The sequence below is a fragment of the Rhinolophus sinicus genome, chromosome 15, assembly GCF_057876585.1.
Source record: "Rhinolophus sinicus isolate RSI-liver-muscle chromosome 15, RSI-T2T, whole genome shotgun sequence".
Taxonomy (NCBI): domain Eukaryota; kingdom Metazoa; phylum Chordata; class Mammalia; order Chiroptera; family Rhinolophidae; genus Rhinolophus; species Rhinolophus sinicus.
In genome coordinates, this window is record NC_142515.1 from 130,088,517 (window position 1) to 130,111,930 (window position 23,414).

A 23,414-nucleotide genomic window follows, 5' to 3' on the forward strand; every position below is an offset into this window, starting at 1 on the left:
TGGTGTGAGGATTGTTACTGCTAAAATAAGATATTTTATAAATCACAACAAGAGAATTGGCCAAATGCATGGAGTTTGTGAAGGACAGTATTTTTCCTGTTTATTTTATTGACATTTTGCTTCATTCTTCTTCTTGTTTTTTTCAGAGTGCTAAATCATCAAAAGGAAAGAACTCAACAAATTCTCTTGAACAAAGGATAAGATACTTGGAAAAACAGAGAAAGGAGGTAATTTTGAAATATTAGTTGAAGCAACATGTGCCATGAATTAAGGCTGAGAATCCAACAGAGAGTGTGTATCATCTACTGCCTTTGATTTTTGTCGTTAGGCCACAGTTGTCATCTCTAGGATACCGCACTGTGTCATTTGAGAGCAAATACGGTTTCTTATTCACCTACTTGTCTCTTACTCAGTGTCTCAGTGTTTGTGCAAATGAATGCAAAATGATAAAGTCATAAATCCGATAATGATTCCCTTAACTTTCTCCAAACTTAGATGTTTGCTCCACGTGAATAGGTGAGCTTATCACCTGTGCCCTGTTTGCCTTGTAACTTGACACACCTTGAAACTCAAACTGTCAGAGGCTTTAAGTACAGTTGACTTAGGTGCTGTGACTTAATGAGTTGGGCATCGGACCCATAGGGGTTAAGATTACCATAAAAATAAAATGTTTGTTTCTAAGATGTCATTGGGAATATGATAGATATTATTTTGAGTTCTGTTTTTCTGAGGTTACTGAATGTTAAAACCTCTTTATTCTTCTTGACAGAGGAAAAGGTGAAAAGTGTAACAAGTTCAGCACTGTGCATGTTGTCATTTTGTAATCCCTTCTCTAAGACATTCTATTATTACATCCTGCTTGCAGGGTACTACATAAAACACTGTGTCCTTCTGGAAAATGACTGAACTCTAGCAGAGTTATGTTACTGTAGTATAGAAATGTTAATCCCTAGAATGCCAGCAGAGCAGGCATCTTTCTATAATGCTATTATATAGCGTATTACTAAATACCCATATTTATTTCCAGCATAAGAATTACCTACTAACTGCCACTCTGGATGAGATACTTTGTTTTGTAATTAGGAGAAAGTCTTGCTACTTCTTAGTCATTGTGGGTATCTTCTCAGTGTCTGTCCCATATTGATAAGTGTTGGAATTTCTCTTAAAGTAGAAAGTTGCAGACTTACCTTACAAGAAAACTCAAACACAGGTCATTGTGGTTTTTCCTTCCTTCTGTTTAGCACGCAAATTTAAAACTTTCAAAGTGTTGCAGTTTAAATTGTTTCTAAATACTGTCTTATGACAAAATTATTATTCCATGAAAATCTATACTCTCAAAAAGGTGATATTATCCATTTGTTAAGGATATATTATAAATCATGTGTAGATTTTAAAAAGCACATGGAAAGCAAATGATAATTAGTGGGGTTTGGAATTTGTTAATATAGATTTTGTTTTTAAAAAGCTGGAAGAAATATGTCATTATAATAATGTAAGCACATAGAAAAATATGGAAAGGCTGAAAAAGACCTTTCATTTATTAATCTTACAGAAAACCATCAATTCTTACAAATTTTTACCAGATTCTGGTTGGGTTAAACAAAGAAGGTGAAAAATTCAAGTAACTAAGAAAAGTTAAAAGTTGCTGATGAACTGTCCAGCTGACTAGTCAAAATACACCAAAGACTTAATAGTTTTTCATAGGTGAACCATGTATGAAAAAGTGAAAATGTGTTCAATTACATCCTCCCAGCCCTACCAGAACTTGGGGGAAAGAATGTTGTCTTTATTCAGGGCTTCCAAAATCTTAGTAACCTCAAAAAGTGATTCTGCCAAATAGGCAGAAATCCTTTGTTGATTTACCAACTTTTAATAATTTCAGCTCCTGGAAGTTAACCAGCAATGGGACCAGCAATTTAGAAGTATGAAAACGTTCTATGAAAGAAAGGTAAGCACCTGTCTGTTTGGTTTTTGCTTTAAATCAATCTTTTGGGGAGCCAAGTATGTGAAGCTTCTCATTGATTCTGGAGGAGACCTGTGGATAGCCAACTGTTGACAAGTGATGGCAGGTGTAGGGTGGGGCAGGTGTGGGTACTGAGTGCATTACTGGCCTCTTGGCACTGAAGATTAATGGCCAGTATCAGTGAATTGTCTTGAGCATGGCAAAAGAAGTGTGCTAAACATCACCTCTAGAGCTGCCACTAAAGTTCTTTATCACAGCTCAGAGGACGCTGGTCTAGGCTGTGTGACTGGCAGCCATAAACACACAAGATTACAGGCGAGGTTTAAAAGAGACGGTTTCAAGATAATACTGCTTCGTGCAAGGTTAGCTCTCTGATTCCTTAATTAGATAGCATAAGCTATTTTCCACAGATAAAGAAACAGTCAGTGGCAATAGTGAAAGCGTGAGGGAAAGTGGGGCATCCCCTCTTCTCTCTAAAGCATGTTCTCTCTCAGGCAGCTTTTGCTTTGGTGAGAAAGACATTTTTTTTGGAGACAATATCTTTTACTAGGTAAAAGTTGATTTAGAATTCAAAATCATTCCACATTCAAAAAGAGAGAAAGGAGAAAGTAAATTCCCCTACATGATTCAGAACTAAGAAACTTGACCACAAGTGAGAAATGCAGTGGTGCTGCTCTTTCCTTCCCCGTTTTGATACCCAGATGCATTAAATGTAGACAAAGCAGGGTAATGTTCCCACTACACCAGGCCATGGTCTGGGGCCAGCGAGTCAGGGGCAGCTGTGGGGTCTCCAAATTTATAAAACAAGATCCCAGAGAAAAGGTTTACTCTGCATTTTTCCTGAATGGCTTGCAGCTGCGTGAAACCCTGTGGTTGACAAACAGGAATAATGCCTGTTTGTGAGGAATCACCATCCCTAAGGCTTCTCTGGCTAGACCACTGTCACTGATGACTAATGTGGCCTTAGCAGCAGGACAGGCTGCAGGTTAGACAAGTTTATGCCATGTCTGCTTTTCTCTGGTGTGGGCCCCTCACCGTCCTTTACAGACCAGGCAATGTCACCTTGAGAGTTGAGAGTAGGGTGACAGCGAAGGTGTCCCTGTCTAAGGTCTAACTCTTTATTCCCGGAAGATGGTCTGGGTTTGGAGAAAGGAGGGAGGGGCTGGCAGCATGGGTGTTTGCTTGGCCTCAAGCATGCTCCTTTTTAAATGTCCTGACCTTTGTTAGGGCGGTGGGGAGTAGAGCCTGTCACCAGTCGCCCAGGAGAGGGGTTTTGCTGGCCCCTGGGGCAGGTTGGGAGTAGACCCAGGGGTGTTGGCTCCAGAAAAGGGGTCTGCAACTGTCTGTGCCAACTTCTTCAGGTCACAGAGCTGAAAATGCAACTGGACACCACAGAAAGATCCCTCAGCACCCTGGAGAAGGAGCAGCCACCGAGCCAGAGGGCCAGCGACAGGCCGCGTGAAGTCGTCCAGGAGCCGCAGAAGCGAGAGGAGGTGGGTGAAGGCCAGAGTGACCCCTGCCCTACGTGCGAGCTGAGGACACATGGGCAGTGACCCATGTGCGAGGGCTATGAAAGTCCCCAAAGCCACAATCAAGGGCCACTTTTCAGGACTCAGAAAGAAGGGGAAGCCCACACTTCCTCCTCTGTGAATTGCCAGCGAGAGACTGAGCCAGGGATTTTGTGATGTCTTTCCAGGGCATTTCAGCCTTGGAGAAAATGCATTGTTTTTCCTTTTTATTTATTTATTTTTTTTACTCATTTATTGTTTCTATTACTAGTAATACTGCTAATAATCTAATGTTATTGATACAGCTGCTTTTCGGCTTACAGAGAGCTTTAAAAATAGGTTATTTTTGTAATCAGAAAAGTAGAACATTTTAAAAAGTATCTGACCCTCATTACTTCCTTGAACATTCCCAGCCCATCTGTGAGGAAGATATGATTTCTGCCGTTTTAAAGATGAGGACGCTGAAATGTAAAGCAGTTAGGTGACTTGCCAAGGCTGGGAACTTGTAAGTCAGAAAGCAGAATCTGAAGCGGGTCTCCGTATTGTAAGTCTCCCCTCATCCCGCTGAGAAGGCAGAGATAGCCAGCGTCTCCTAAAACAGACTCCTGCTTTCATTGCAGCTATTGTACTTCATGGATATTGTAGGGGGAAAATGGGGGGAAACTTTAGGCTCTAAAGGGCTCTCAGTTTTTTAGGTAGGTTAAGAAAAAACAAGAAGTGTAAAATAAACCTTGTCCGGTGAAGTCTTGTGACTGATATTCTGAGGCATTAGCTCTGTTCAAACACATGCCTGGATCTTACAGCAGTGTCTCAAATCAGTGCAAAATCCATCCAGGTTTTCCTACCTAGTTAAGGATCTATCTTTGTTGCAGGGACTCAGAGGAAAACAAGGCTTAATCTCTCCCTTCGGCCATGAGGCAGCGCTTTCCTTTTCCATTTACACCCTGACCAGGAATCATGGCCATTTGTCCTCACGCAGTTGGGACCAGTTTTCTAATTGAAATGATTTTCTCTTAGATTATGCCAAAATAGAACGTGATTGGTTCATTTTCTAAGTGTACAAGCCCATTCTACGTAAATAAAAGCAAATAGAAGTGTTTTCACTTTTAAAGAAAATGACTCACCTAAAGTAGATTTCTTAAATCTAATCATTGTACTGGGAAATACCACGTACTAAAATAATATACTTCCACATATGCATATTAGCTATTTTCTCATCATGATTCACCTAAATTCTGGAATATTCATTTTACTAGGTTAAAATCTCTGTCTCATTGAGAATCCAATTCACTCCACACAAAGTTTACTATCCGGAATATAAAATAAAGAGATAGGAAACAGATGTTGTCAGAATCCAGAGCCTGTTGGTGCCTAAGTGACTCAAGTTGCCTCAGTGATTTAAAGCCCTGGACTCCTTGAAACATGGAGTTGCGACCTGACCCTTGGAGGCACGATGGCAGCTGGGCTTGCTCCTCCCTCCCTGTTAAAAGTAGTAGTTCCAACATTCCAGTGCCTGGGTCCTTACCTGTCTGTCGTGAGGGGCCTGTTTGCTGATGTTTACCCTCTGCTCCCTGTCTCAAATCCAGAATGATGTAGGATTGGGCTCGGAGATAGTCAGTATTTTTGTTGCAGTGAGACTTTTTTCTTTTTAGGACTTTCGATTACTTTTACTGAGTCACTCACCCATCACCTTGTAACAGTACACAGGAACTAGCTTATTCTGCAGACCCATCTGACCCTTGAAAGCGAGGACTGGGGATTCTGGTATCTTTTTTTGCGGTCACCGAACTTAGAAGCATTAAGGATGAAAGAAAGATTTCTTCTATGTTAACCCTGCCCTCCCCCAGAGACTGTTGCTTAGATGCAGCGTTCAGTGAAAATCCAGCAGTCCCCTCTTTACCGTTTTTCAGAATACGCCTACAGCACCTCATCTGAATTGCACTGATATTGATTTTGTTTTCTTGCCCTTTACTTCAGAAGGAAAAGGAGAGCCTAAGTGAAGAATTACATGAGTTGAAGAAAGAGAATAAGCTTCTAAAGGAAAAGAATGCTCTCGCGAACAGGAAGAAGGAACACTATGAATGTGAAATAAAACGCCTCAATAAGGTATCAGGCCAAGCCAAGCGGGGAAGTCAAAGGGCAGGTCTCTGCATAAAGGACATTCCTGACTGAGTGTCTCAGCGGAGCCCACGCTGGCTGCCAGACGCTCCCAGTCTTGGTTTGTACACAGCATCTGTATAATCCTACAAATGCCTCCTATCCACACTGCTCAGCCACACTTGGCTAAGGTGGCTGTTAGGAATTCATGTCCCTGCAAAGAAACACCATGAAAAAGAAACGAGGAGGAATTAAAGGAGAGTAAGAACAGGTTTCGATTCGAAGAAGCACATAAAGCCAGCGGGAGTTTGTGAACAATAGCATATTTCTTGGTCAACCACACGAGTTTCCTGAGGAAACAGGCTGCTCTTTAAAACCATCACTGGGTAACACAGACTAGCTGGGATGTGCACACGTGTGTGTGTCTGCGGGGTCTGTGTGTGTTTTCTGCAGTAACAGCTAACTTTTTGAGGGGAAAGGATTAGGGAAAGCATTCAATCCGTTGTTGTTGACTTTTCCAAGAGTCATGTCATAAGTGGACCATAAGAATCCTTGACGTACATGGTTAACTCTGTGTTTTGCTCATGTCCATGTGCAGCCTTCATTTTTGTGTATCTGTGTTTAGTCAACAGAAAGTTTTAAAAAGTTAAGACAAATACTAATTTTATAAGTCCTGTGATTATAATCATGAAATTTCAATGAGAAAAATTAGAGTAAAATTCAAATCTTTATTGAAATTATATACTCCACTTGTAGTAATTCCTGTTTTAAGTTCTTTTTGTTTTTTGGAATTTACTGCTATCTCACATCTGTTTAATGTCTCATATATATTATCTGATTTGTTTCTGGTCTCCCAGTCTTGACTGTAAGCTCCATGTGGGTAGGATTTCTGCAGGGCCTACTTCTCCAGTGTCCAGGGCCCTCAACACTTCTACAGACCCACGAATGTGTTTAATTTCTCTTAAAATCAGAAGAAAAAGTGAACTTGTAGGTTGAAAAAATGTTTTCATATTAATATTACTATACTCATCTTTCTAAGAATGCAGTTATAAAATATGATTTTAATATATGTGTATATGGAGGAAGGAACTCAAAAAGACAATGTGTAATGTGGCCCTGAGTTTTTCTGTTTCATTCAGTGCTGTATCCTGAATGCCTAGAACAGGGCTCTGCTCACAGCATGTCCTTAAATATTTGTTGAATGGATGAATGAAGGAATGAATTTAATTAGCTAGTACATAAGATGTTTAACAGCCAATTCTGGACCTATGAGAGCATGAGATTCATGGGTTAACAGGCATGACACATTACTTATGAGTAGTGAGGAAAAAATAAAAGAGTGCTTTGAGCCGGAATATTTCATCCCACACATCTATACCCTAAACTGTCACCTAAAAAACACATACAATAATGAGTTATAAGTTTTTTTTCTCATTTAGCACATGTATTAGTGGCTAACGGAATGTAAGAAACTGTTATTCTAGTTTACTAATTCACACAGTAGATTTTTCTTTTATTTTTTTACCACTGGAATCAATAGAAGTTATTCAAAACATTGATGTGGGGAGCGGATGGTGCACACCATCCTTCACAGCATGGAAGCCAGGGCCTACTCTGCTTGCACAAACCCGTGCCTGCTGACCCACTCACTCAGCAGAAATTTGTAGCCTGTCAGCTTAGTAATTAACATATGGTTTTCAGAAGTTCACACAACTGTGTGTCCTCAATTCAACTTATTTGCTTTGAAGGAAATACCCAAGGGCATTGTTTTTGTCACGTTCTTGAAGAGAAGCCAGATGTTTAACCAAAGTGAGAGAAATTACCACCTGCGGCTAGTTAGCCAGTGCCACCCATGGGCAAACTTGATTTGTCTGAAGTCTGACCACTGTCAAAGGGGAGGACCCGTGTACTATATCTGTGCTGATAGTAATAACTGTTCTAGAACAGGTTACAGGTGTTTGTTCATGAAGTTGGAAAACCCCAAGATAGAATCAATGTCTATTAGATTCACCTTTCAGCTGTGACTCATTTGCAAAATTTCTAGAAGCCTGGATACCAGGAAAGGTAGACCAGGAAATTCAAATATAACAAGACCCACAAAAATAGTCTATTCATAGGTGTAGGATATGGAACTAGCATATGTGATTGTCTTGTCTCATTTGGCTCACTCCATCCTCGATTCTCTACTACTACTAACACATTTTTTTAAAATTATAACTATTATGATGCTTCCTAGACATATTCCTTAGCAACAAATTTTGACAAAAACATAAATTAGTAAACAACTTTTGTTGTTTCTTTAAATTCTTCCTAGAGGAAGAAAAGAATTCTGTTTCTCTTACAACTTCCTGAAAAGGGGTATTTACATCAGGCTAGACAGTATTTGTAGACTCTAAGACATTCCATTAGGAAATTTCTAGTCTGTCTACACATATTCAAGACTGTAGATTTGATTTTCTTTTCCTATCTTTACAACCACATATAGTATAATGCAGGGAAGTTAAGTTACTAATCGTATCGTCAAAAGAACATTGAAGCTACTAAAGAAATAAAGAGGAAGTGAATTCTTCTTGGACTTCTGAACGTGAAACTTTGTATTTGTATAAAGGATTCAGATGAAAATAAGCAGTAGTCACGTTGTATGAGGGCTCAGAGACCACCCCAGGATGAGGTATGTTCTGTCACAATTTGTGGCAGCCATTATATTGAACTCATCGTGAACCAAAGATCTTCAGAAAAGAGGTGATGTCATTTTTAGGATCTGACAAAATATAGTTTACATAAGAGCATCACGGGCTAATGAGTGAGGATGACAATGTTGTCGGCAAATCTAAGTGTCTCTTATTTCCTTCACCTCCTCACCCCATGGTGAAAACACCAAGTTGTACTGAACGTCAGGAAAGCAGAGTACTCTTGTCCACTCTGTATGAGGTAATGAGTGTTGTATTGGAGAATCGCATGATTTTGGCTAGGCCAGGGCATGGTATGCTGAGAAGGACAGGGCAGGAGAGCAGTACCAAGGATCTAATGATAGTGAGTCTGCTTGGGTTCCCATTTCTGTGGGTTTCCCTCTTTCCCATTGCGGGTATGGATATATAGCAGAATATTACTCAAAATGTCATCAGGGACCAGCAGCGGAAGCTTTTAAGGAATGCAGATTCTCAGACGTTACCCCCAGATCTACCGGTCCAGGCTCTTGGTGGCAATGCCCAGAGACAGGCTTATCTCCTACCTCTCCAGGTGATTCTGATGCTCCCTAAATTTTGAGCTTTACTGATAGAGTATGTATTTGACGGAAGCAGAGAATCTAGAGAAAAGGTATAGATATGTTTTCCTGTCATGGTTGGTTAGGTGGAGGGGCGCCCCACATCAAAGCCCTCCTGAATAACAATGAGAGTTGAATAACATAAGCATCATTGTAGAGAAAAGACAGATTCTGGAAAAAACATAATACACGCTAGAACATCAGAAAGAAGAAAGTCATTCAGTCATGAAAGTAGCATTGAAAAGGAAATTCTACCTTGTCGGTGCATTTCAGATGATTGTGATAATTATGGAGAAATTCACATGATGTAACTCTTAGATCAACAGTGTCCTTATCTTATAACATAGGCTCTTCAGGATGCCATGAAAATCGAGTGTTCTTCATTTCCTGAGGACTGTTTGGGGAAGTCCAAAAAGGAGTGGAGCCACGAGGAGATGAGAACAGAAATGGAAGTTCTCAAACAGCAGGTGAGAAGTTGAAGGGGGTGTGATCACGTGCTGGTGGATACTCCTATTGTTGAAAATCTTGCTTTTCGACACGCATCAAAGGGTTTTATATTTCCTTTGATTAGAATCATCTCATTTTAAAGCACGATGAAAGAGCATAGATCAGCTAGTCCAACTCACACTTGATGAAAGAGGTAACTGAGTTTCAGATGGGTCCAATGGTTTGCCCAAGGTCACACAGGTAAAAGAAGGGCATACTAATGACCCTTTCGGTGATATTCTATTAGCCCTGGGTCTAGGGAGTTTCTAGTAGACATGATTTATTTTGCAAATATTATTAACTCAATCTCTGGACCTTCTCAGAAAACGGTAGCAGTGGGGCTGTTCTTCTGTAGCTTCTGGTCCTCCAACCTTTGAACAACGAGGGCAGTTTTAAAGGAACACTCTGTACTGATCATAAGCACTGAAGAGCCAGCTCTGCTCACCCACCCCACCTATGAATGGCGCCACCTAACAAGTTACTATGCACAACACCCCCCTCATCCAACCTCATGACCTGTTGCCAAGTGAACAGCAAGAGGAAAGGATGACCTCTCAGTTTCTGTGCGTAGTAGCAGCATAGGGCTGTAGGGACGTAGCACTGCCTACACAACCCGAGTCTACATTTAGTCAGCCAGCTAGAGCTGGCCCGGCTAAGGGGCCACCCATGCCCATCTCCTTTCCTGTCAGAGGTTAAACCAACAATGTAGGTGACAGGCTGCAACAGGTCATGGTGATAGGGACAAATACAGGATACGTATGGGATGTCCAACCCCAAAGCACACACACAGTGTCAGTAATACATTAGCCGTGGGGGAGAGGATGTCACAGAACAAAGGCCTGGAAAATATTATTTTTCTGATATCTCTGGGCATGATTTATTGGCTGTTTTGCTCTGAGAAAGTGCCAATTACAAGGATTCTTGGTACGAAACATGGAAGAATTGAGCAAAACGTATTGTTGTGGCTTATTGTTATTACTTCACAGGAAGTAGCCTATCTGTAAACACAAAATATCCACAGCGCTTCATGGCAAAGTTGGATTTTCTTCTCTATGATCCTCATTTGAATAACCTGCCTCATTACATCCAGGATCAAATACATAGCTTAAAAATAACCCCATGCAGAAAGTGAGGGTAGAGTTCAGTGCAGCAGTTCTGTCAAATCCTCAGCCCCTAAAGCACCACTGGCACGAGGCAGGATTCCTCTGGAGAAAGTGTTACTTGTGCTCAGACAGTTGAATCATCTGTAATGCTCCTAGATAATGTACACCACACATGAGAGAGTAACCATTACACACGGTGTTTACAGGGATGGTGTAGCTCACACATGACACACACACTGACAGGTATTCGTTTTGTCATAATTCCCAACAACAAACCAGAATCCATGCTCTTAGTTACTGTGTGGCTCTTTAGCTAACTTCCTGCATACACATTTTAACCACGCACATTTTTCACTGGGCACTCACAATCATTACATCCCAAGGGCCACGTGAAACACTGAAGGATTTAAACTCACAAAGAAGCTGAGCCACAATCATAGTCAGCTGACTAAGTGATGACCTCACTGTCAGCGCTGTGTGTGATAGTGTCCCGCTCTCATCAGACGCGCTTCTCCCATTTCAAATGTCTCTGATAATTGTTCACAGAGCATTAGTTTAACTGTGTCTGGAATTGAACCTCAGCTCTCAACCAAAAAAAAAAAAAAAAAAAAAAAAAAGTCCGTTTGGCTGGGTGTAGTTTCCTTACAACTTTGGTGAATAAAGCCTTAAAAATTAAACATGTATATCTGCATCTAGATCTATACGAAATGTTTAATTTCTTCCTGTCTTGCCCATTATGTTTTGTTGTATTATTGTTGACTTAAAATTGATAAATCTCTAGTTAAAATGTGTTGCACTGTTGGTGAGGAAGGTGTCATGTACATTAGTGTCAACAGACAAAAATCCAGCTACTAGATTCCAATGTAAGTTGTCATTTAAATCATGGTCTCGGAAGAATTCCTTTCCTTCAGTTATTTTCATAGTTCCACATACTAGTCTCCAAGACGTTAGTCAACACCATACTAATTAAAAACAACAATAATTAAATGTTTTTCTTTCTGCGTGATTACTTTTCTTAAATATTTGGACTATCTGTGGGGAGGTGTTCCACTAAATATTACCATTTCTTTTTTATGATATACGCCCTCCAAATTCCTGGGAAAACACCTGTGAAAACCTTTTAACGATTATGTTCTGCTTTTCCACATATGTGAGCCTTTCATTTCTATATTGTGTTCAGCTTATAATAATTTATGTTTGAAAACGCTGGCATGTCAGTATGGAGTGGCTTCACTTCACAGCTATTGTCAGTAACTTTTAGAACTCCAAGCAGTCTTGTACATCAAAGCCTTTTGTTGGGGATGGATGACTTGCTCCAAAATAGTGACATGTTTTAACACTGGGGGCGGGGGAGGCGGGGTCATCACAATAATGGAACACGAAGCAGAATAATGGGTGAGGGGAATTTTTTTCTATAAATATCTATGTTGTTACTTTGCTTCTGAATTCCTAATACATGCTGATGGAGGAATAAGTTGAGAACTGTCATTCTAAACAAAAGATACAACTGTAGTCCTATGTATTAGGATGAAGAAATATGAAAAGAGGATAGAAAAAGCCTCCGATGGAACAGCCCAAATAACACCTGCATCATTTAAATGGCTTAAGATAAAAGGAAGGTAACAGTAACAGCAAGTTATCATTTTCTAGGTGCAAATATATGAAGAAGACTTCCAAAGGGAACGATCAGACCGAGAAAGACTTAATCAAGAGAAAGAGGAGCTACAGCAAATTAACCAAACTTCTCAATCCCAGTTGAACAAACTGAAGTCTAAGGTATAAGTCAAAACAAAATAATCTTTGCCACCACAGGTGTATTTTATTTTCTTATTTAAGAAAAAAGTCTTTCTGGCTTCTGTTAATTGACTTTGGATTTTTTTTGAGAGGTTAGCACCTGGGATGAAATCACTCTTAAACAATCTTGCAAGGAGTTGAAAATGACTGGAGATTTCTTTTAACTTAAGTATATTAAGGAGTTACCTAAGAAATTGGATTCCAAAGTCTTTTATGAAGTCTAATTCTTTTGATCTTTTTCTCATAATATTTATCTTGGTAGACTAGGAGTTGAACTACCTAATACTCCAATTCAAGTCCAAAACTCTCCAGTATAGTGAAGTGGTTTCTAAATTCTTGTCGTTTTCTTTGAAGGGCTATGTTGCAATGTTCTTATCTTCCAAAAACATATATAGTTCTAAGTGTCATTTATATATCTAATAAAACGAAGAATTTTATTCAGTGCATTCCCAGATTAAATGTAAGTGGCGTACTCCCAAGGAAGGCAGATAATATTAGCAAGCTTACTGGAATCGAATATATTAAATGTAAGCACACTAAAATCAAGTGCAATAGACTATTTTAAAAGTAGACTCAGGAAATTGCCATGATGGGTACATATTGATGTTAATGAGGAAAATGTAGCTCACAGCATTTTGGCTTAAGAAAAGAAAAGAAACTACAAAATTTTTGATTTATAAAATCACGGAGTGCCTTTCAATAAATGGGAAATTGCGGTGGCACATGCTGTGACATTTGTGGAATGTGACATTGTGAAAGCCTTTGAATATATGGCTGACCAATTCCAGTTACAATGAATAAGCCATGGAAACTGTTTCTATATCCACATCGATGTCCATGTCTGTATTATATCTGTACATCGAAGTATATCACCTAAAACTGAGAATTGTAATGGCCCCAAGCAAATCGGAAGAACAATTTAAAACTCTCCAACTCTCCAAACTCCATTTGGGAAATTCAAGCTAGAACCGTGTATGTCTGGAAAATCCTAACCTTCACTGTTTCCTTGGTCTCACGCGTACCGATGCTTCAGCTCTGGTCTTCTGGGTCAAGAGCAGCCTTAGAACTAACCGTGGAACTTTTTTTTGATAACCGAATGCCTTTGTTTTGTCCTTAGATAAAAACTTGCCAAATGGAGAAGGAAAAACTAGAACAGCAATTGAAACAGGTACGTTGATCCTTCCCTAAATTCACCAAGCCTTCTTGTCAGGGTTGAAACAGCAACGTGAAGTTTCACTCACACATTTACTCCCAGGACAGGAGTTCCTCAGGGTCCCTGTTAAAGGCATGTGCTGCTCTGCTACAGATGGCCTAGCACGGCCATGCTTTTCATTATCGACTAAACGTCAGTGGATAGATGGTGCTTACCAGCCGCCAAGGACTCTGAGCCTCACACACGTGAAAAACATGTGCTCTGCAGAACATGCATTAGGACAGCATTAGTGTGTGTTCACACTGGGATTTCTTCATAGGCCCACAAACACCTGGGACATACATGTCCTTGGTATTTATCATTGCTTACACAATTTACAGTGGAAAACTACACCAGTGAGAAAATAGCGTATCTTCTTGGGCACTGATGCATTCTACCCCATCTGTTCCCTAAGCTTAAGGAATGACTATCATTTCCTCTCTGGACTTTAGCTGTGCCATAAGGGTCTCTGGCTGCAATGTAAGAAAACTTATTTTATGGCTCAATAGCTGGTTCTTCTTAAGCGAGGATCCTCTCTGTGAAGATAACTCAGAAACATAAAGTTAACTCTATATACCTTTCAAGTCTAATTTCTTCAAAATGGAAAAATCATTACGGCATCGCCTTAAGTAGAATTTGGCCTGTGAGCTCGTCTGTATCAGTCGACAATTCACTCTTCTGAGTTAGGATTCTCCCAGATTTTTAAGCTAACTCTTGAGATTTAAGCAAAACCTGCGGTTGTCTAAAGCAAGTATCTGTGACTCCCCATTTGCACCCGCTCCCAGTGAACGACCTTGCTCTCCTCAGATGGATCGTTCAACCTGTAACTGTGGTTCGAGTCCCCACCTGCGGGATCCATGCGGACCCACTGGCCCTCGGGCTGCACAGGAGCTACAGAAGCACCTGGTAAGTAAGCACTCTCGCTTCACCAAAGAAGTGCTTGCTTAGTACTCTGTTTAGGTCAGATCACGTCTGTCTCTGGAATATCGGTGCATAATATTGTCCACAGAAACAGCCTCTATTTTATCTCAGCCCCTAATTTGCAGTGAGAGTGGTCTACACACATACTGATTCACAGGACACATAGACATGAGCAAGTTAACTGAAAGGTATCCAATTGAGCTGTAATTCCTTGAACAAACATGCATTTTATATGGGTCATTGTTAATGACACACCTGGCTCTACCAAAAGGACAGTTGTATGTGTAAAGCAAAGCAAAGTGAATATAGCAAAAAACAGTCTGGGTGATTCCTCTTTCAGTTGTAAACTTATATTGAATTACTATGGATATCGCTACATCTGTGCAAAATAGTTTTTGACATTTTCCAATTGAAAGGATATTCTTAAAGGACCCAAGAAAAAGTGACCCACTTTAGTTGCTCTCCGTGGCTGTGTCGACCCAGGCAAAATGAAATGAACAGTGAAGCAATTATTTATGAGTGGAATTGGTTTGGACAGTGAACCTGAACAAGGAAGACCCCAAGCGCCCCTCCTTTCCTTTTCAGTAGCGATATTCGGCCCCCTCCCCACCCAGTCTGGATGTTTGTTTCTACCTCCGATTCTGCCTACATGGACAGAATCCCTACACAAATACAAAAAATTATGCATTTTCCTGTGTTTTGGATTTTCTCAGAAAACTCCCCTCCTCCATTTTTATTAACTGTGTTTCTAATTATGCAAAGAGTCTGAGATTTTAACTGGATTTTCCTAAGAGCGCCCACAGAGAACGTGGGTCCCCTGAAACTTCCCATACTTTTACAGTTGAAGCCTTTTTCCCAAGGGAGGAGACAATGACTCTTTGGGTGCTGTAAGGATGTCAGAATTTAATGAGCATCTCTTATTTGACCCTGGTGTGTGACACAGTACACTGCTGAGAATTTGGCTTTTTGTTTTTGCCAGTTGCTGTTTCTGTATGCTCTCCTTCTCCCATTTCTTTTTTCCCCTTTACCTGTTTGCTTACTGTCCAGTCTTTACAGAAACATTTCTGAGAATCACCAAATGCGGATTGATATTCCTTAAAACTTTTTTTTTTACAGAGTGTAGAATTAAATTAATATAGTGGGAAATATAAAGAGATAGAAATTTACTTAGTAGTTCCTACACATGGAAGAATTGGAGAAATATTCTTGTTACAGTAACTATAAAATCAATGAGTCATTCAATTTTATCTAGAAGTATAAATCACTATTTTCTTTAAATGTAAAAAAGGTAGAAATTCACCTACTATGAAAGCTCACCAAACTTTCCCTAACAATTACAAGAGGTAGGGCCGTCCAGATTATGTAAAATTATCCACAAATACAGGTCTGTATTTGAAAAAAGTTTCCCAGCCATGTATCATGTCCTACACTTCCAAGCAGTATCCAATTAAACAAAATCTCAGTATAACAGCAGAATTTACAAAGTCCCAGAATTAATTTAAAAGAGTGTTTCATGCTTACGTCTAAGTTTGAATTAAAGCACATGCAATAGTGTTTGTAAAATTACAGTATATTCACCTTGTTTTGGCAACTCTCCTGGAATATAACACTGAAGCTCACGTCACTTACCCTACATGTTATTTGAGACATCTAAAAATAAATGAGGAGATAAAAAAAACAGAGATGATTTCATTTCCTGTTGCAGCTCTTTAGTGCCCCAAAAGGAGCCAAGAGCCTAGGTGCTTGTGGGGGGCGGGGGTTAAAGTGGGATCAGGCTATACTAAAAGCAGCATTTTTTAGTATCTTGTCAGGTAATTGAACTTTTAGGCTACCTTCACTGGTTTGGCAGCCATGCAAATGCTCCCTATTGGCTCATAGTTAGAGAAATTTTCCCAGTTATTTTCAGGAGGTAGTTGAATAAGAGAATGGAAGGTCTGTATTCTCTGTGACTTGGGGAGAAGTAGGAGGCAGAGGTAAGCTTTTGGAACAAGAAGACAGAGCAACCTCATGGGCAGGTAAAGCTGAGATTGTTCTGTTCCAAGTGGTTAAGTACAAAAATACTGGCCTTGGAACTATATCTTGAAATTCAGGTCTATAGCTTCTGATTTGTTCAATGGAATTTGTTTGACATGTTGCCTGAAGTTCTTAGCTGATGTAAACCTAGGAGAAAATCCCAAGAGAAAAACCCAAGTCTACCCACTCGTCTCCTGGCCTCTCTAGTCTAACCTATCTGAGCACATCAGAGGTTGGATTCTGCAGAAACAGCACACAGGGAAAGAACAGCCCTGCCCTACCAGCTCTGTAAGCGAAGTCCCCACTCCGAGGCTTAGAGTTCTTCCTCAAACCAACAGAAACCATTACACTGGTCATTTTTTTCCTGGTCTTCCCGTTGCCTCCTGTGTGAGGGTTTTAAACAGGGTCTGTTGATAGTAAATGGCTTTGTTTTATTTATGGACTATAGTAAGTTTTACAAACGTGTTTATACTTCTGCAGATATACAAAACACATCTGTTTCGAAAAAAAGAAAATATGCCACAACCCCAAAGTGGTAGAAATTCTGGCCGAGCAGAGTGGATTTAGGAGGCGGGTGGGGAGGTGGTCACAGAGCCACGCAGGCTGACCAGCAGCTTGGCCCAGAAAGGGCTCTGTGTTGCTTGCGTGATGAAAGCAACATAGTATAATTCTACTTTGAACGTGCCACTCTATTTTGTTTGAAGCTCATATTGCTGTAATCATGCTTTATTGTTCCACACAGCCAGACTATCAGTGGTATGCTCCTGACCAGTTTCCGCCAGATGTGCAGCACAAGGAGAACGGTAAGACCACAGCTGTATGGTGCGTTCTTTCATGTTTACATTTTCATGGGAGCTTGTGGGGATGTTTACTCAGCGTACGTTCATTCGTATTCGGGGACGGCCTGCTACAAAGTTGTGTTGCATACACAGCTCTAATTTGACGCACCTGGGGTTACATTGAAGTCCTTAAGAAAAAGAAAATGCTGGAATGCAGAAGTGCATGGGTCTCAGCTCTGGCTCCAGCTCCCTTTCCAGCCTCAGCATCAGTATTCCATCTGGGGTTGGAAACGAAAACTTGAAGCAGAGCCGTATTACAACAACAAGGCTCTGTGTTTCTGCCATAAAGGCCAGATGCACACCACTCTTCCAGGTTGAGTTTGCTGGACAGATGTTTTAAATGTCACTGGCAGACAGACAGAGGAAACCGAAGGCTCAGAACTTGTTCCCTAATGACTAAATGTCAGACTCCAAGTTTAGGCCAGGGTTGCCTACAACACCCACCTCCAAGCATGCTGGAAAAACTAAAAAGTCACCTATAAAGTGCTCACAACTAACAGTCCTCTTTTATCTTTGTTTTTCTTTTTTTTTCTGCTTTACCATTCTCCTCCTTCCTTCCAGAATCTGCTATCCTTTCTACGGTCTCATGAGGCCACCCAGGGGTGGGTGTGTCTACTGGGCTGTAACCATAATACCACTTCTCCTGTCCTCACATATAATCAAGTCTGCAATGCCTGGTACGTGTTTAAAAGCTCATACGACACACAACCCGTGACTCTCACTTGTTAATTTCCAGAGATTTGAATCTATCTAGGAAAGCTGAAGAGGAGCCATATTCCAACTTCAGGCTGTATTTGAAATCTGATCTTACTTAGTTTGGATCTGAGATCACAGAACTCTAGTTTTCAGTATGAGGAGTCCATTATGGAGTAGAAGTAGGGAGCCAGGGATACTACATGCAGTTTGTCAGGTTGTGAACCTCACAAGTCCAAGGGCTTTTCATGGTGGTCTGTGTAATAGGGCCTCTTAAACTTGTGCAGTACACAACCTGGACAGCTGTACACAAGAGTGGCAAAGGTCATAGCTTACAGTAGCATTATAGAGAAGAAAGATAAAAACTGAGAACACTATAATAAAGTGTCTAGGTATTTATCAGAAAAATGTGGGATTTTCTTTTTTCTTTTCTTTCTACTACAAATTTAAACATTGGTTTTAATGAAGTTGTAAGGTTCCAGCTGTAACAGAGAACTTTTATTAGAAAGGCATACTATTAACCAAAATGATTGTTGCATCAAGTCTGTGTTTTTGAAATCCATTGTTGTATAATAGCTGAGTTGCCACCCAGTTGTAATTTTCCTTTTTATCTTGGTGTGGAATTAATATTAAAGGTATTTTCTCTTAGAATTGGAGTTTAATCAGTGGAAAATACAATTACTCAGAAAAGAATTCAGTAATATCATAGGCTATCTATATATCACCCTTGGGTTCTTCCTGGACCTATGTTACAGAAGCTAGTCATTATATAAAATAGAAATGAATTGAGATGACCATCAGAAACTAAATAAAATATGCAAAAATAGAATTGTATAGTTAGTGTATGAGACCTACTGATTTTTGTATATTTTGGAAGAAATATAATGAGCTTTGTATATAAACATGCTGTGCGACAGTGTCTCCAGATGCAAAATTAAAATAAAAAAACTAAACCTCTATTATGTACTAAGTATTTTTAAAATGTGTTTTTAATCTTTATAACAATGCTATAAAGTAGATTTTATTATTGTACCATTTTACAAATGAGGAAACTGAGGCTTATAGAATTGAACTAGCGTGCCACAGTTGGTAAGAATTAGGTCTGGGATTAAATTCCAAGTGCATAGGACTCCAAAACCTGTGCTTTGAAGACCCTTGAAAACCTACCCCTCTTACTATGTTAACATTTTCTAAAACAATAGACATAAAAATGAGAATGGGGGCTTTAACTTGGATAATTATGTGACCAGTGCCTAACCCCCAATAATCTCTTCTTCCTATGAATGCATAGCATATACAATCTGTGCTACGCATTTGACATTGAGAATATCACAGGTGAAAGACCCAGCCCTATGTAAGCTGACGTGCATGGTAACATGTTAGGAACTAATCTGTCCCTGGGCAGCCCTGGTCTGAACTGACCTGGTGGATATATTTGAAACCTGTCCTTTTCCTCCCAACACAGCTCTGCAGCTGACTGTGACATGTCCGCAGCAGGACGGGGGCTGACTATGGCTAGGGGACACCACAGAAAGAAATTCCTTATTCAAAAATCTACTTGTTTGGGATTCCTATTGCTCCTCTTCTAGGTTCCAAAGCTGATGCTATTTCAAAGCTCAAGCCAGGTCATGAGAATTGGCAGAAGCTCTGAAATCACTCTTGTCACAAACATTTCATGTGCCATTTTTAATTTCAGTAGTGATTCTTGATTTTTGTTTTCTGTGTTTATTTGGTGCATTTAATTGGAAAGCTTCTTTCAATTTGTAGATGCAACCCAATTGCTCAGATTCTTAAAAATAATTTTGTGGCATTGATTGTTAAGCAAATATGGGTCCAGAAATCTTTTATTATTCAAGTATTTTTGTTATGATAGTATTCATTGTTTTATTATATGACTAATATATTTACCCCCCACTACTCAAGAATATACTACTAGTCAAGATATCCTGTATTTTGGGCTATAAATACCGTGTTTCCCCAAAAATAAGACCTAGCCAGACCATCAGTTCTAATGCATCTTTTGGAGCAAAAATTAGTATAAGACCTGGTATAATATAATATAATTAATATAATATTATATTATACCTGGTATGATATTATATTATCCCGGTCTTATATTAAAATGAGATCAGGTCTTATGTTAATTTTTGCTCCAAAAGACGCACTAGAGCTGATGATCCGACTAGGTCTTATTTTTGGGGAAACACGGTACCAAAATTCAAGCAATAGAAGTAAAAAAAAATGATTGTAAAAATTAGATTCTGTCTCTGATAACCTACAAACATAAATTATTTTTTAAAACTTCTGTAAGTTTTATTCATATAAGTACTTAAAATACTTTACTTATATTTAAATGAAAATTATCCTTTCAGAAACGTGAATATTTAAATCAATATTAATTAGTATGTGTGCTTTATACGTTGTCCTAGTTCTCAGTTTTTATTAATTTCCTATGACTGCTGGCAAATTTGCTTGTCTGACCCCAATATATGTAGCACATTGTCTTTTTATCCTAGTATCTTCCCCTTCTAATTATTACTTCTATGGCCATTTAACCTTAAATAGTGGCTCTGTACTAGACATTAAGTGTGTGTAAAGCAGTAGTCTTGTGACTTTTAAAGATAGAGTGGGTAAAAGGTGATGACATTTCTATGGTCACCAGACCCTCCTGTAACAGTCCTGGGGCCTGGGGCAAGCATACGTGGAGAGCTGCATACCACGTGTAAATATTTACACGTTATGAATTGAGCTTAGAAACTGTTATAGTCTGTCCTCCTATTGATGAACGTAGCTGGAAGGCCAGAATGAAATTTAGAATGCTGAGAGTCCAGCCAGTTCTGTGCCAGGACACAGTGGGGCAGGAAGACCGGACCTGTGGCCTGTCTCCCCTTATGCTGTGAGGGGTCTGACTGTGAACTTGAGGGCAGCCCAGCTAGCACAGCCCAACTGCATCCATATACCCATCACCACTCCACAGACAGCGCCCTGTTGCCTGCAGTCAGGCCTGGGGAAGAGGATGGCATGAGGCAGAAGCAGGCCCAAGGTCACTTAAACAGAGAATTTGGGGTCTGCCTGTGGGTACCACGATCTTATTCTAGAGGAAGGCAGGATCACTCTGTGAGGGGGGTATTGCCAGAGGAGAGCCAGAGCAGGGTCCTCTAAAGAGTGGGGAGCCAGAGAAGGGCTCTCCAACCAGGGCCTCGGTCAGGAGGTACTGAGTACCATATCGAACCGTCTTCAGGTCAACTCATTTCCAGCTTCGCTCTCACTTACTGTCTGGGGTTATTTTAGATTATCTTTGTGACACATTGAGAATCAACTCTTCTTTCAAAAACTAAAGATTTCAATAAAGGTTTCAGGGCATTTGAGACTTATTTGACTTTCTGCATAGCATGACATGACGGTATTTTCATACATTGCAGCCCACAGATGTTAATGGGTTACAGTTTCTGTTTAGAAACATGTGATTTTACACAGAACATTTTAATCTCATTTCATCTGTATCAGAATGGAATGCAAAATGACTTCCATGTTTCTAGAACAATTACGGCATAGTAGAGTTACGGTAACCTTGAAAACATGTTTGTTTCTTCCTTTGTGAAATGTCAAAAAGGTATGTTTTCTGACTATACTGATTGCCAGTCACTCTGTGCCATCCAAATTTTTCATATGGTGCAGAGCTGAACTTCATCTAATGAGCTGGAACTCAATCCTTACATATTTGGAAGGCATGACATGCAGGCATGTGAGACTGTGTTGTAAACAAACATAATTATTTCTTTACATTATAAAAGATCAAAGCCCAACTATTATAATTGGCCTTTGCTAAAGTCTAATAATAACTAATGAACTGAATACTGACTGAATTCATTTCTTAGGGCTGCCACACAAAGAACCAGAAAGTAGGGTCTTCAAACAGCAGAGACTGCTTCTCCCACTCCTCTAGAGGCTGAAAATCCAGCATCAAGGTGCTGACAGGGCCACGCTTTCTCCTGAGCCTGTTCAGGAGGCCCTTTCCTTGCCTCTTCTAGCCTCTAGTAGCCCCAGGTGTTTCTCGGCTTGTGACAGCATAACTCGCATCTCTGCCTCCATCTTCCCTCTGTGTCTGTGTCCAAACTGTCTTGTCTTTATAAGGACACCAATTATATTGGATTAGGCTAATCTAGTATAACCTCATATTAACCTGATCATGTCTGAAAAGTCCCTATTTCAAAATAAGGTCACATTCAGTACCAGGGGTTAGGACTGAAGCATATCTTGTGGGGGGACACAGCTCAACCCATAACACCAACTATATGAGTTATGAAACTACTTTAGGTGCTTTATATGGGTTATCTTACTGAAAACCTTATAGCAACTCTATGAAATGAGTATTGCTATTGCCCTGTGTCGTGTGGGGCAGCCTGCGGGACCTCTGGTCCCGCTCCCCACATAAGAACGCAGGACATGATGAGGCCAAAAACGAACACCCACGGAGCCATAGGTAGGGGAGTCACACCACTATCTTCTCGCTGGTGGCTGGGCTAGAGACACAGGAGGCAGGAGCCACACTATCTGCAACCTGCTGTCCACTTCTCTGCAATCCGCAACCTGCACTCCGCCCTTGCCAGTCCCCATTTTCTGCTAGCGTAGCCACGGCAGTTATATTATTGGCCAGTGGCTCACTGGTTACAGCTGACGGCCAACTAGCCACAGCTGATGGCCATCCAATCACAGTTGATGGCCATTTACTACCCGAGTGAGCACCTTTCCACTTGAGGGCGAGAGCCTGGAAACTGCACTCCTGGCTCTGTCCCCATACCTGTTTTATAAATGTGGAAACAGGAACAGGGAACTGATGTAACTGGTCTACACGTCTAGTTTTTGGCTGGGACATAGAGAAGCTGGGACATAGGCAGTCTGACTCCAAATCCACACTGTGACCACTATGTAATATGGACTATCATTGGTCCCAGCTATACATTAAGTAAAATATAACAGGATCATAATTTGCATGTATTTTATTCAAATAAGTTCTAATGATCCTGTCCTGGAAGCCAGAATCTTTATTTTTCACTTTGTCTATAACTAGCATTATATCTAAATAATACATATAATTTTCATTGTTCAAATGGCTGGATTAGTTGGATTTTCATTTTTAGTTCCTGGCAGTATGAAGCAATAAAAGGAACCAGTATAAGTAGTAAAAGCTACTTAAGAGACGTAAGAAGCAGAAACACTTAGAGACCATACTTAGTGTAATTCAACAGAGATGGATAAAATATTAAGGATATTTTTCTTTCATAAAATATATTGCTTTGTTAATTTTCATACCAGTGTTTAATATAGAAGATTGAACAAAAATTTAGAGACAGATAGATTTATGCCTATTTCTAGATTTTTAGAAAAAAATGGCAAGAGAAATGCCTCCTCACCTTGTAATGCTATGAAGGTCAGCTTATCAGTAAACTCAGTGATTTGCTGAAGGAACATTAAAGTATGAAAGTGTATTTTAAATGTCCATGAATATATTAAAATGTAGGTGATAAATATAGTCCTAT

General features: G+C 40.0%; 1 protein-coding gene across 6 annotated transcripts in view; it reads left to right on the plus strand.

Moving 5' to 3' along the window:
- The window catches only part of TNIP3 (TNFAIP3 interacting protein 3), a 73,042-nt gene that overhangs the window by 47,440 nt on the left and 2,188 nt on the right, over positions 1-23,414 (plus strand). For all 6 annotated transcript variants that reach the window (XM_088792624.1, XM_019741377.3, XM_019741378.3 and 3 more), the window contains 9 exons: positions 147-227; positions 1,883-1,948; positions 3,325-3,456; positions 5,449-5,577; positions 9,181-9,300; positions 12,073-12,198; positions 13,334-13,384; positions 14,216-14,314; positions 17,085-17,145. In XM_088792624.1, the coding sequence (XP_088648750.1) occupies positions 147-227; positions 1,883-1,948; positions 3,325-3,456; positions 5,449-5,577; positions 9,181-9,300; positions 12,073-12,198; positions 13,334-13,384; positions 14,216-14,314; positions 17,085-17,145 (865 nt within the window). The remainder of the gene's footprint in view (positions 1-146; positions 228-1,882; positions 1,949-3,324; positions 3,457-5,448; positions 5,578-9,180; positions 9,301-12,072; positions 12,199-13,333; positions 13,385-14,215; positions 14,315-17,084; positions 17,146-23,414) is intronic.